The 12258-nt window shown below is 52.8% G+C and overlaps 1 protein-coding gene across 4 annotated transcripts in view; it reads right to left on the bottom strand.

Moving 5' to 3' along the window:
* NRP2 (neuropilin 2) overlaps positions 1-12258 on the bottom strand; it is a 119722-nt gene that overhangs the window by 38304 nt on the left and 69160 nt on the right. For all 4 annotated transcript variants that reach the window (XM_059702880.1, XM_059702881.1, XM_059702882.1 and 1 more), the window contains exons 11-12: positions 9481-9597; positions 6229-6369 (exon numbers count right to left, since the gene is read on the bottom strand). In XM_059702880.1, the coding sequence (XP_059558863.1) occupies positions 6229-6369; positions 9481-9597 (258 nt within the window). The remainder of the gene's footprint in view (positions 1-6228; positions 6370-9480; positions 9598-12258) is intronic.

Genomic DNA, 12258 nt, shown 5'->3' with positions numbered 1-12258 from the left:
GGCTGCTGATGACCAGACAGAGCAAAGGGCTGGCATGGCATGGCATGGGGGTGGGGGTGGGGGGCTACCTTAGTGATTTCCTTGGACTTTAAGGATGAGCCCTTTGAATTGCTGACAATGAACTAGCTGAGAACCACCTGTGACTGGCGGCTGTCTTCTTGTTCTCCGACCTGGTGGCGGTGATGCCGGCAATGGATAGCTTCCCACAGAAAGACAACGGGAAGGAAATAGGTTCAGTTGTTGAAAGAGAATGAAGAAATAATGTCCCCGAGATACAATCCCTCTTCTCCCAGACCTGACACGCTTGGGAGGCGTTTGCGGAGGGTCCCTGACTCCGAGCATCTGCTGTTGCCCTCGACGCCGGGAAAACCCCCACGTGGGAATGAGCAACGGGAGTTCGAAAGGGCAGGGAGGAAGCGCAGAGGACAGGGCCCTCAGGCGTCTTAACCTGCGGCCGCCTCTACAGGGGCCTCCTGATACCTCACCTGGCGATTTACGGCCACATCTGGCTTCAGCTGCGCGAGTGCTTTGTGAGCACGTGACAGCATCTGGCCCAGCAGCCACGGAACCACGGCGTCCCCACCTCACCAAACCCTGAAGTAAGCCACCAGGCGGGTCCTCCTGGCGATCACAAAGCCAAGCACGCCATCTGTCCAGGGCGTGCCTCTCCTGGCTAGCTTTGCGCCCTCCCGCCAGAGCCACCATCTGAAGGAATATTTAGTGCTGCAGGAGACGCAGGCGCTTTGTACAGGTCATGCTTAAAACCTGAGTCAGCCCCTCGGCTGGCCTCCCCACGTCAATCTGTCTCGCTGAGGTCCTCAGATTAACAACCAGCGACAGGAAACACTGGCGCTGGATGAACTCGGCGGGATGTTCTCAAGGTTTACAGCTGACCATTTTGTGGACAGTCTGGGATGTCAGGCTCGGTCCTTGCAGGAGCCTGTTTTGGTATGTCAGCGTTCAGGAAGGTTTTGCAATGGAGGCGGTCTTGCTATCACCCCACCTCTGTGTTATTTATTCACACACTGCTGGGGACTCAAGCACTGATGCCTTAAAAAAAAAAAAAAGGAGTAATTGCTTCTCCTCTCTACTGCTGTCTTTTCCGAAAAGCCGAAGAAGTGTTTCCACCTCCTTAATGAAGGACCTCTATGCTTCTTTTTCCAGTTGAAGTTATTGCTTGAATATTGGCTTTCTTTTAGCCAAGCTGTTCCTGGTCTTTAATTATCTGCCATGATTTAAGCCTGAGAAGTTCCTGTCTCAGTATCTGCAGTGGCTGCAGAGCCCCAGCCAAGCCACAGCAGCCTCTTTCTCAGGGCAAGTCAAGCTAAAGCCAATCCCGTGTCCGCTGCCGTTGGCCCCATCTCTGGGGAAGGCCTTTTGAGCTCAGAGAGTTGCTTTTTAATTCATGGAGTCACCAGTAGTTTTCTGACAAAGACCATGGCCATCACAAGCCAGTTCATGCATCAGTTATTTCCTTTGATTTCTCTGCACCCATCGCCCACCATCCTGGCCCACACTTCATCTTCTCATGCGTGTCCCACGGTTTTGGTCTTCCATTCTAATGGAGTTCACGCAATGGCCCGGTTTGCACCCACCAGCCCGTGTCTACCACGTGCTTTTGGTGGGATAGCCACCAGGTGTAAAATTCAAACATTGCCGAACATGGTATCCCTGATTCGCTCTCACTTGAGATTGTTTTTGAACCCAGAGGCAAGGTTCTGTTCTCTCAATCCAATAAACATGAATGCAAGCCAACCAATGCTGTCCTTTCCTACTGGCAGACCATTCCATGTAGGCTTTGCCCGTTCTCTTTATATCACGTCCACGATTTGAACTTACTGAAATGAAGTCACACTGTACCCACCCTTCACGAGGTCCACAAGCGTGTACAAGAGCACACACACCCGAGGGAGACCACACACACCTGCGGGTACTGAAGCTGACCTGGCATCGTACCTGTGCCTCCTTGTCTGTCTCATTCCTGACAACAACAATAACAACAAAAACAATCAGTATTCTTCCTATTATGGGTATGGCTTAGGATTGATTTAGGATGCTCTTCCTGATTGAATGAAATAGTCCCTACCCTATCCAATGCTATGTTACTTGCTTACTGTATGAAGGTTGCACACGGAGGTAAAACGAAACAACGAGCCAGATACCAGCCACGGACCACTCCCATCAAGGGATAATATGGATGGCACATCCCCCTCATCACTTGCTTCTTGCTTTGCACCAAACCAAGGAGCAGCAGCAGCAGCAGCGAGGGTCCCAGAGGTCACCCTCAGGTCAACGCCTGATGGCGCTGGAGCAGCGGTCGCCAGGGCAACGTGATGCCCTATACCTGCACTGTCCCAGGCAGCATGGCTCTCATGCCCCTGAACCATGGCTGGGTGAAGAAGGAACCAGAGTTTTAGCTGTATTTCATTTTAATTAAATTAAAATAGCCACACGTGGCTAGTGGCTGCCCTGTTGACCAAGGGCCATCTCAAGGACTTTTTGGCCTTGTTCTCTAAAGACCTCAATCTGATCTTCCTCAAAACTCCCACTAGGGGACACTTTCTGTGTTCTCCGTAGCTACAGAGAAAAGGCAGAGTGGCTTTGGGCGACCAAGGGATGGGCTCCTCTGTGACCAGCAGGGGTCAGATTATTGGGAACAGGGTCCCCAGGGACAGGCTTCCCAGGGACGGGTGTGAACACACTCCGGGCTTCTGAGCACAAGCAAAGAGCTAAAAAAAGAAATTCCAAGCGGCTTGAAAGACTATCTTGAAAAACAAAAACAGTGGAATGGAACCAGTGGGTGTCCTGTCAGCCTTAAGCAACCACCAGCGCTGGCCAAAAGAACAGAACTAATTGCTTACTTAAAAGGAAAAGAAAAAGAAAAACAAAACAAGAAAAAACACACAAAACAAAACATGAGAAAAGAACTAAATCAGAAACTATCTAAGGAATGTAAGTCGTTTCCACAGACACTTCTAACCAAATGGCCTGTGTATGCTATTTCAACATGGCTATTTTCTTTCCTGCCTTCTTTTTTCTCCCGACTCGACGGAGACACCTCCTTTCTTAAGTGTAATTACTTGTGTTTACCCATCGAATGAGGGGATAAAACATATGGCGCACTTCTCTTAAGAGCGGGGTGGGCTCCTCTCTGTGCAGTGGTGACCTGTGGGGGACACAGCCACTTTCAGGTCTGACTTGGAAGGTCTGGCCACTCTGATCCCATTAGCATTTACCCTGCCCCTAACCAAGCACAGCTGTTTCCTCTCTCCCAACTGCTCCCCTCGGGGGCCTGTTTTTTTTTTTTTTTAAGAAGAAGGAGAAGAAGAAAGGAAGGACCACCCTGAACAGAAAGGGCTTTCTCTCCTCTCCTACTTAAAGCCTGAGACCCAGTTTTGCCAGGAGAAGGAACATGGGAAATACAGCACATGCTTTTGTAAGTCATCAGCGGGCAGAAGGAAGGGCTCTGAAGACAATATTATGATTCTGTTTTCTGGAGGCAAGTTACAAGTGCCACTTTCCCAAACTTCAGGGCTTCCTCTGGAGGAGGAAAATAATTATTTTCTTTCTCAATATCTTAGGGGAAAAACACCACTAGATCGAGTAGTTCCTTATGGCCCTAATTTTCCTTCCGTCCCCATCCAGCCAGCCACAGGTTGGAATCCTGCCCACTTTTCGAGCTTGCTCCAAAGAGCCCTACCAACCGCAGGCTGCAATGCATCAGCTGAGCGAGGATAAGGACTAGAATTCCCAACCAGTAACCAGGGCACTCAGGGATGGGGCAAGGGCTGGGCCAGGGGGAGGCAGAAATGAGCAAGCAATGGGCAGGGGTAAAGGCCAGGGTCAAAGGGAGTCACTGAAGCTCTCCTGAAGTGTCCCTTGCTAATTGGTGGCCTTGCAGCCTGGCCTGGGAAGGCCTCAGACATTCTTAGAGAACATCTGCTCAGAAGAGTGCAAGGGAAGAGGCTGAATTATTGGACAGGACCTGAAGATAAATGCTGGGTAAGAGCCAGGAAAGGTCTCCATGCTGTATCAGCCACGTCCCTTTATTCAAACTGCCTCTGCCAAGCTCCCCTCTTACACACACATGCGTGCCCATAAACCACAACCACACACACAGATCTACAGACACAGGCACAGAGATTCATGCACAAAACACACACACAGGCATATACATATTTATCCATACATCTACATCTATACAGAAAAACACATGATATATGCATGTACACACATACACAAAACAAACACCTTGAGCAAGAAACATACACACACATATGTACCCACAAATACACACATGTAAACACGAGGCATACACACACACACACACACACACTCAGACACATACCCTACAAATCTTTAAGATAAAAAGTGGGGGTTAGGAGAACAACCAATTAATTGGGCCAAGTCTCAAAGGAGAGGAAATAAAATGAAAAATCCAGGCTGGGTTATAAAAATAAGTATTTTTTTTTCAGCGTGCAGGAGGCTCATTACATTAATTAAACATTATTGCAGTGAAGGAGAGGAGGGAGGGTGATTAAGGCTGGGACAGGGTAAGTGCTCTCTCCTGTTGCCCGCGGCTGCGCCGATCCTCAGATATTAATCTCTCTGAGCACTCGAATGCTGAAGAGATAAACACTTGAAATATGAAAATGTTTTTCTCTAGAGCAGACGCTGTGACCCTCTGGGAAAGCAAGTGCAGGCCGTGTCGGGAGGCGGCCGCAGCGCCCTCCCGGCGTCTGTCCTACTGCCTCCCCTGGGGACAGGGGACACTGCCAGTTCTTGCAGTGAGGGGCAGGGGGCAGCTCCGGGGGACCCTGCAGAAGGGGCGGTCCCTTCTCCCTTTATTCTCTAGCCAGGCAACATTTAATCTGCTAATTTCCAGAGTGAACCCCTTTCCTCTCGAATGCTGGGGGGGGGGGGATGAGGTGGGGGGGGTGGCGTGGGGTGGGGGGACCGACGGCCCAGGCCAGGGGTGTGGGAATTTGAAAGCGAATGCCCGGTGTTTGTGACGGCCTGTTGTTAAATTATCTGGGATTTTGCAAACCGGCTGTTACACGCAAGCACTATTAAAAATTAAATGATAGAAAGTTACAAGTAAATAAATGAGATTACAAACTCAAGATAATAAATTCCTTAAAACTCAACACTTCCTAATTATTTTAATATGATTTACCAGTACCTGTGCTCCCAAGGTTATTTGCATATATCACATCTGCCTGAGGAGGAAACTACGGGGTGCTGTGCGCCCCCCCCCCCCCCCGCCCGCCCACTGATGGCTGGTGGCTTGAGTTCAGCTACAGCAGGAGGAACTGCAACCCTGAAGGTGGCCCTCAGCGCAGAGCAGGCCTTTCCATCATCGGAGAGCTGCTTGTGAGGCCTCTACCAGAACACCCCTGTAGCCGCGTGCAGCCCCGGACACGGCAGACGACCTGCTTCTGTCTATTCCAGTGATGGCGAACCTTTTGAGCTCGGCGTGCCAGCATTTTGAAAAACCCTAACTTAACTCTGGTGCCGTGTCACCTATAGAAATTTTTTGATCTTTGCAACCATAGTAAAACAAAGACTTACATTTTTGATATTTATTTTACATATTTAAATGCTATTTAACAAAGAAAAATCAACCAAAAAAATGAGTGTCATAGGTTCGCCATCACTGAAAGGGCCCAGGCAACGCCTCATGTCCAGGGGCCAGAGGCTTTTGGACTTGGACTCTGCAGGACAGCGCCAGGCGGCTCTCCTAGACACCGGTGGGCATGGAGGCGTTCAGGCCCTCGACGGGGCTCGCCGCAGAAGCCATGCCACCCTGGGAGAAGGTAAGGCCGAGTCTCGGCCCGCGGCTTCCTGATGGGCCACTTTAGGAACAATACCCAGCCTGACAAGAGGCTCTGTGATGCTGGCAGCGAGGACCGGCCGGGAACAAGGGGACATTGACTCATGGCATCTCCTAGACCTCCCCACGGCCCTTCCTTCCTTCCTCTTCTTTTATCTTGGCCTCTCTCCCTCCCGCCCAGCTCCCAGGCCGTCCTGTAATCACAGCGAGGGCAGGAACCACCAGCCCGCTATTCTGTGGGGTGACGTCGTGAGCGAAGACCGTGGTGGTTTGCGGGCAAAGGGCAGAGGGTTGCTCTGTGCTGGGAAGTGAGGAAGCCAGCCCGAGGGTCTGAGCGGAGAGCGTGGGGAAGGCGAGCATGAACGCTCTCCTCTTTGCACTCGCAGCCGGCTTACCTGGGAACGTGCGGTCGTTGGGGCTGGTGCTGCCGGCCCAGGTGCTGCGGAGCCACTTGGCGTGGTCGTAGATCCAGCCGCAGGCCTCCTCGGGGAAGTCGAAGTTGCAGTTGAATCCTGAAGGGAGCTGCAAATCTTTGTCTAAAAGAAGAGAGAGAGAGAAAAATAACCCAAAGGAACGCCAGTGAAATGGGTTCAGAGAACAGCCACCGTGGTGCTATTTCAATGGCTGGCAAGGCCTGAGTGCCGAGCAGAGAAAGAAGGCTCCCTTTCGCTCATTCATTGCACTCCTCTTGGCGGTCGCTGGCTTTCGGGTCAGCCTTTGGTCTCATCCTTCCCAGGCACGAAAGCCAAGTCTGCCCGCGGTTCCCATTGTGAGCGATCACAAAGGCGGCCACCGAGTGGCTTCGGGCCCTCCCTGGCCTCTCTGTCCACCTCGGCGAGCAGACCAATGTGAAAAGCGCTGCTCCCTACACGCCAGAGAATGTCTCCCCAGGGCCTCGGTGGAAGGCTGGCCCCTGCCCACCTGGCTCTCGGGAGTGATGGGCAGCCCGGTAGCACCCAGAGAGGCGGGAGGGAATGCGGGCCAGGGAGGAGAAAGTGGACACCGAGACAAGGCCGGCTTGTTTGCGCCCCTTCCCCTGCTGCGGGAGGCCTCTCGTTTCAGAAGACCGGGCCGTTTCCACATCCCGGGGGAGGCGCTGCCGGGTGGCATGTTAGGGCAAAGTGAGGGAACCGGACCAGCCGGCCGCCCGCTCGGCGCTGACCCGGGGGAAAAGGGATTGCACAGAAGGCTGGGTCCAAGGTCAGCAGAGGGTGCATCCTCCTGGGAGTCCTGGAAGCGGCCACCCATGGCTCGCCCTGGCTGCTCAGTTGTTCTCGGGCCTGAGCTAGAAGCCTGAACCTGACGCGTTGTTTTGAGGGTCCACTTGGCTCTAAAAACCAAGCCTGAGCTGGTGCTACATGGGTGATGAAGCGGGGGTAGGTGGAGGTGGGCGAAAAGAGGAAATGGGACAAATATGGACGCTTGCGCTTGCCAGAACGGCCTGTGGAGACAGCAGGAAGGTGTGGCCAGTGCTGGCAGCAGAGAGGAAGCGGGGTCCCTGGCCTTTCCACTTCCCTTCTCAGGGTTCCCAGGGAGGAATTTCCGCGGAAGGCCTCAGACGTGGGTTAGGAGGTCTGAAGTGAGTAACAGGCTGGAAACAGATGGCTCCCACCACGGAGGGGAGGAGGGCACGCCTCTGGGGGCGAGGGCAGGGCTGGCCTCCGCGCAGAGGGCCACCGGGCGCTACCGGGCCCTGCTCATGCCTCTCCTTCCCAAGAGGGAACGTGGAATGTTTGCCCACCGTGGGCCAAAGTCAGCTCGAGTAAAGAAGAAACACATGGAGTCTATTACAGCATCAACCTGTGGCTTGGAAAAGTCAGCTCTTAGCCCTCACCATCCCCTTCTCCCGGCCACTTCTGAATTTCTATTTTTCCGTTCAAAAAATATGGAGTAATTCAATATACCATAATTCCTCTCTCATGTTTACATGCATACTGTATCTCGGGAACCAAATTCCACAAAGGGATCTTGTGCAAAAGAAGAGGGAAGGGAGGAACCACCAAAGAAACCTCAAAGGAAACAAACCGCTACCAACAGGAAAATTATATGAAACTTCTGAACGTTTGCAGAACGCTTACATTTTCCTTTGGGCTGCCATTAAGATAGAAGCCCCGCCCCCTCCCTCCGCCCAGACAACCCTGCTAACCCGACACCATATATTCGCTCCCTATGCATTCTACTTTTGGCCCTCAAACTATCTTAAACATGTCTTGGAAGATTCTCCAAGTCTCCTTCTCCTCTTGATAAAACAAAAACAAGTTCATTAAAATGTCAGGATTCTGTATTCCACTCACCCCGACCAACAGTGTCCCTCCACCCACACAATGCACAAAAGCACATTCCTGAAAGCATATGCATTAAATTATCATTTTTCAGTCACACAACTTCAGCATTTATTTTTGGCTTCCCTCCCATTCTTCTTCGCAGCCTTTTTTTTTTTTTTGAGTTGGCCACTCCATCAGCGCAGTCCCTCCGACTGTCAGGCCGCTGAGTGTGCGGGTCCGGCAGACTCCACCGTCCACCTACGGAATCGGCGTTGCGTCTCTTATGTCTCCATCACTTCCCAAGTCTCTTCACCAATTTTCCCTCATTTTGTTTAATGAACATTTAATAATGGTCAGTAATTTACTGTAAATGGAGGCTGTCAGGCATGAACTTCCAGCCAAAAATGCCAGGTGTTCCAAAATTTGTGGTTTGTTAGGAATGTCCTCAGACTCCGCTCCTTAGCGGTATGATTTAAAACCTGTCGCACTTTTGGTCTCTGCCAATTGTTTCCATCGAACGTGGGTATGTTTAGGAGACGGGATGAGAGGAGTCCAGATTTCCCACGTGACGAGGAGGGGCCCTGTGACTGGGAGGAACTGAGGTGCCTTTTGACACGTCCGCTTTTGTCACTGACCGGCACTCACACCCCACGGAGGACGCGCGGTCCCATGGAGTCATAACGATAACACTTTCCCAATCAGTGGTGGTGAGGACAGGGAAATGCAATTAAGGAATGGTTAACTGCTGAGTTAACCTTGACTATGGGGCTCCCTGAACCATGTCACCTCCAGATTTTCACCTGACTGTATTGTGAAGACACGGCTTAGCAGGAACAAGGATCACAGATGTGGATTCTAACCACGTGAAGTGAAGGCTAGAGAAGAGGACTTCTCGGAGGAGGAGTCCTCTTTAAATGGACCCTTATGCCCGGCTGTGGTGGCTCAGTGGTTGAACACTGACTATGAACCAGAAGGTCACAGTTCGACTCCCGGTCAGGGCACATGCCCGGGTTGCGTGCTTGATCCCTAGTGTGGGGTTTGCAGGAGGCAGCTGATCAATGATTCTCTCTCATCACTGATGTTTCTCTCTCTGTGTCTCTCCCTCCCTTCCTCTCTGAAATCAATAAAAATATATATACTTTTTTAAAAATGGACCCTTATCTCAGCTGATGATCACTGGGTTCGTGCCCATAGGGCTGTACAGGGAGCTCCAATACTGACTGGTTGGAAATGGCCATTGCCCCAAGCCCCCGAGTACCCGCACCTCCCTGACCTCTGACCCAGCGACCCCCAGGTCCTTGCCCAGTCACAGGTCAGCCTCCATCCCCACTGGTCAGCACCCCTGCCATCCCGGGTGAATGCGACGCTGACCCCGACCCTCACCATCCTCAAAGCTGCAGTTCTCCCCGCACTCCGTGGCCTCCTCGTCAGTGGGATACGGGGTGGTGGTCTCTTCGCTCCTCACGGTGGGTCCCAGTGTCTCCACGGTGGGCTTGGCATCTGCGTGAAGGCAAAGGAAGGGGCGTGAATGCCGCATTCAGCAGCCAGCACTGAAACGCAGCAGGAGGGAGAGGCCCCGCACCAGGTTTCCTGTCTGAGTGTGGGCGCTCAGAGAAGGAGAAGGCGGGACACACGCACCCTGAGGCCACCCCCGTGTGCCCGCAATGATGTCGGGGCGTTGTACGAGCTGAACGAAAATGGGCTCAAGCTGCAGAAACAGCCCGGACAGAGGCCCCGATACAAGCCCCTGCTAAGGCCTTCCTGCCCCGCAGAGGCCCTGAGGCCGGCATGAAGGCCACGCGAGACAGGGCCACACGAGACAAGAATGAATGTGGGCGATGCTGACCCGGAGGCGGGGCTAAGCCACACTCTGGGTGGTCCGTTAAGACAGAAGTGTGGGTGAGCAAACACACAAAATGAATGACGCTCATCAAAACCAGTTTGCATGCGTCTTGCTGCTGAACGACCTGAGCTTCCGTTCAGAGGAAACCTAGCGCCTACCTGTGCCCCTCCCCTCGGGTGGCAGCCGACATGCCTTCCAGCCTCACCCCTGCTTTTGCGTGAATACAGAACTTTGGGAACCAGAGCTCACCCCACCTGGGCGGCACAGTCACCGAAGCCGTAAGCAAGGCCGGTGCCTGGGGGGGGGGTGGGGGGGAGGTGATCCCGACACTGCTGTTCACGTTTGCACAAAAGCAATGGAAAGGACTGCGGGTTCAAAGGGACTCAGACTCCGCTTGGTGGGAATCAAGGGGGGACTGAGCCTTCAGGAGCTGTACCTGCTCCTTGGCGCCATGCGTGTGATTAGGCGTCTTTGTGAGGCCCCTTCAGGATACCATGTAATAAACAATAAGGCGTGGCAGAGTCAAAAGCTTCCTAAATTCAATAGCTGCTGCCAGGCAGGCTGGGGGTTGGGGAGAGTCAAGGATGGGACAGAAGGTGACGCAGGGGACCTTGCCTGCCTGATTTAAGGGGCCACCAGGACTGGCTCCAGCTGATTGAGGCCCTGAGGGATGGGGGTGAGGAAGAGTGGGGAGGTGGCCAAGTGTGGCCAGATCTTGCAAAAAAAAAAAAAAGAAATCCCCCCCACCCCCCCAAATCCAAGAATCCCCATGGAAAACCTCCAGACTTATCCATGTTGGCAACTTATTCAAAATATTATAATAACTAGAATGCAACAAAACCGGGCTGGGCCCAACCTGGCTGCAGGCAGTCAGTTCTGACCTGGTGATTCATTCACCTCTCCATTCGCTTGTTTATTTGCTCACCCCAGTCATTCATTCAGCAACCGTTTGTGAAATGAATTAAAACGTGAGTCAGGCCCTTGGTGGGGCAAAAAGGAGTGCTGGTGACTGGTGTTCAAACCCATGTGTCGTGGGGCGGGGTCTCCGTCCCAGAGCTGTGCTCCCACGAAACTCCCTGAGTATGCCCAGGCGTGGTTCCTCCCATTTCTGTACCTGCTCCTTGGCGCTACTGTGTGTGATCAGGCGTCTCTGTCAGGTCCCCTTCAGGATACCGTTTAATAAAGCCAGGAGCTGAAGGAACTCGCTAAATACGCTGAAACTCTTTTTCACGGTCGATTTCCCATCTTTCTGCTATTAAGTACTACGCACCTAACCTTTCAGACTTCCCTTCGCCGTGTCTGCCTCTTGCTCACAGTCAACAGCAAATAACCTCGAAGCGTCCTAATTTGTAAGTTTGAATTTGTCACTGTGTCACGGAATCTCAAACTCAATTGTACAGCAAACTCCAGGCAGCAAGGCAAGAAGTAATCATTGGAAACACACACCGACTAACAGGTGAAGCAGCCCTGTCACATTACTTAGCGGCAGGGACCCGGCCCGGCCCATCCTCTTCCCTGGGATCCTTCCGGGGTAGGAATGAAAGGCATGAACCAAGGATGAGTCACACAAACGGGTGTGCACGTGACAAGCCAGAGAGCCACGTGCCCTGGCAGAGCAGTTTCTGGAAATGTGAGGTAGCAAGATGGGCCAGCGGATCGGTGGAGATGAGGCTAAGTGCAGGGGCACAGCGGGCCGGCGAGGCCACAGAGGGCAGGGCGTGTGGCTGACAGCGAGGAAACAGCAGCGGCCTCTGTGTCCACAGTGTTTGTACTGGGCGCTCCGAGGCAAGTGCCTGTTAAACTGCAATTGAAACCAGATGTCCGAGACTTCAAAGGGAGGGAGGCCGGGCAGAGGGTAGCGAGCCCCAACTCTGCTGTTCGGAGGAATGGCCGGGCAGGACTTTGAAATGAGAAACCTGTTGCTGACCGTCACCGGTGTCATTTGGACCAGGTTGGGGTTGGGGTGCAATACGTGGAAAAAGCCATTTGCCACTGTCCGGCCGGTCAGAGAGCAGGGCCAGCCGGGAGAGGCCCGGCCCAGGGGCCCGTGGACAGGACGGAAGTGTGAGCAAGCCCCCAGCGGGCTGAGCGACCTCTGCCGCTGGCTTCCTCTCTCTGGGACTCAGTTTCTTTATCTGTGAAAGAGGCGCTGGCTTTGATTTGTGATTTCCCCCCCCAAACTGTATGTCACATGCATTAGTAGGTTGTGGAATCAATTTAATGGGTCGTGACCAGCATTTTAAATATAGCAGCGATAACACTTCAGCGCGCACGCACGTGGTGAGGATGAGCACTGCTTTGGGAACCTTTTGTCTCAG

The sequence above is a fragment of the Myotis daubentonii genome, chromosome 7, assembly GCF_963259705.1.
Source record: "Myotis daubentonii chromosome 7, mMyoDau2.1, whole genome shotgun sequence".
NCBI lineage: Eukaryota > Metazoa > Chordata > Mammalia > Chiroptera > Vespertilionidae > Myotis > Myotis daubentonii.
The sequence above is the reverse complement of the archived record's forward strand: the minus strand, read 5'-3'. Positions and strand labels throughout refer to the sequence as shown.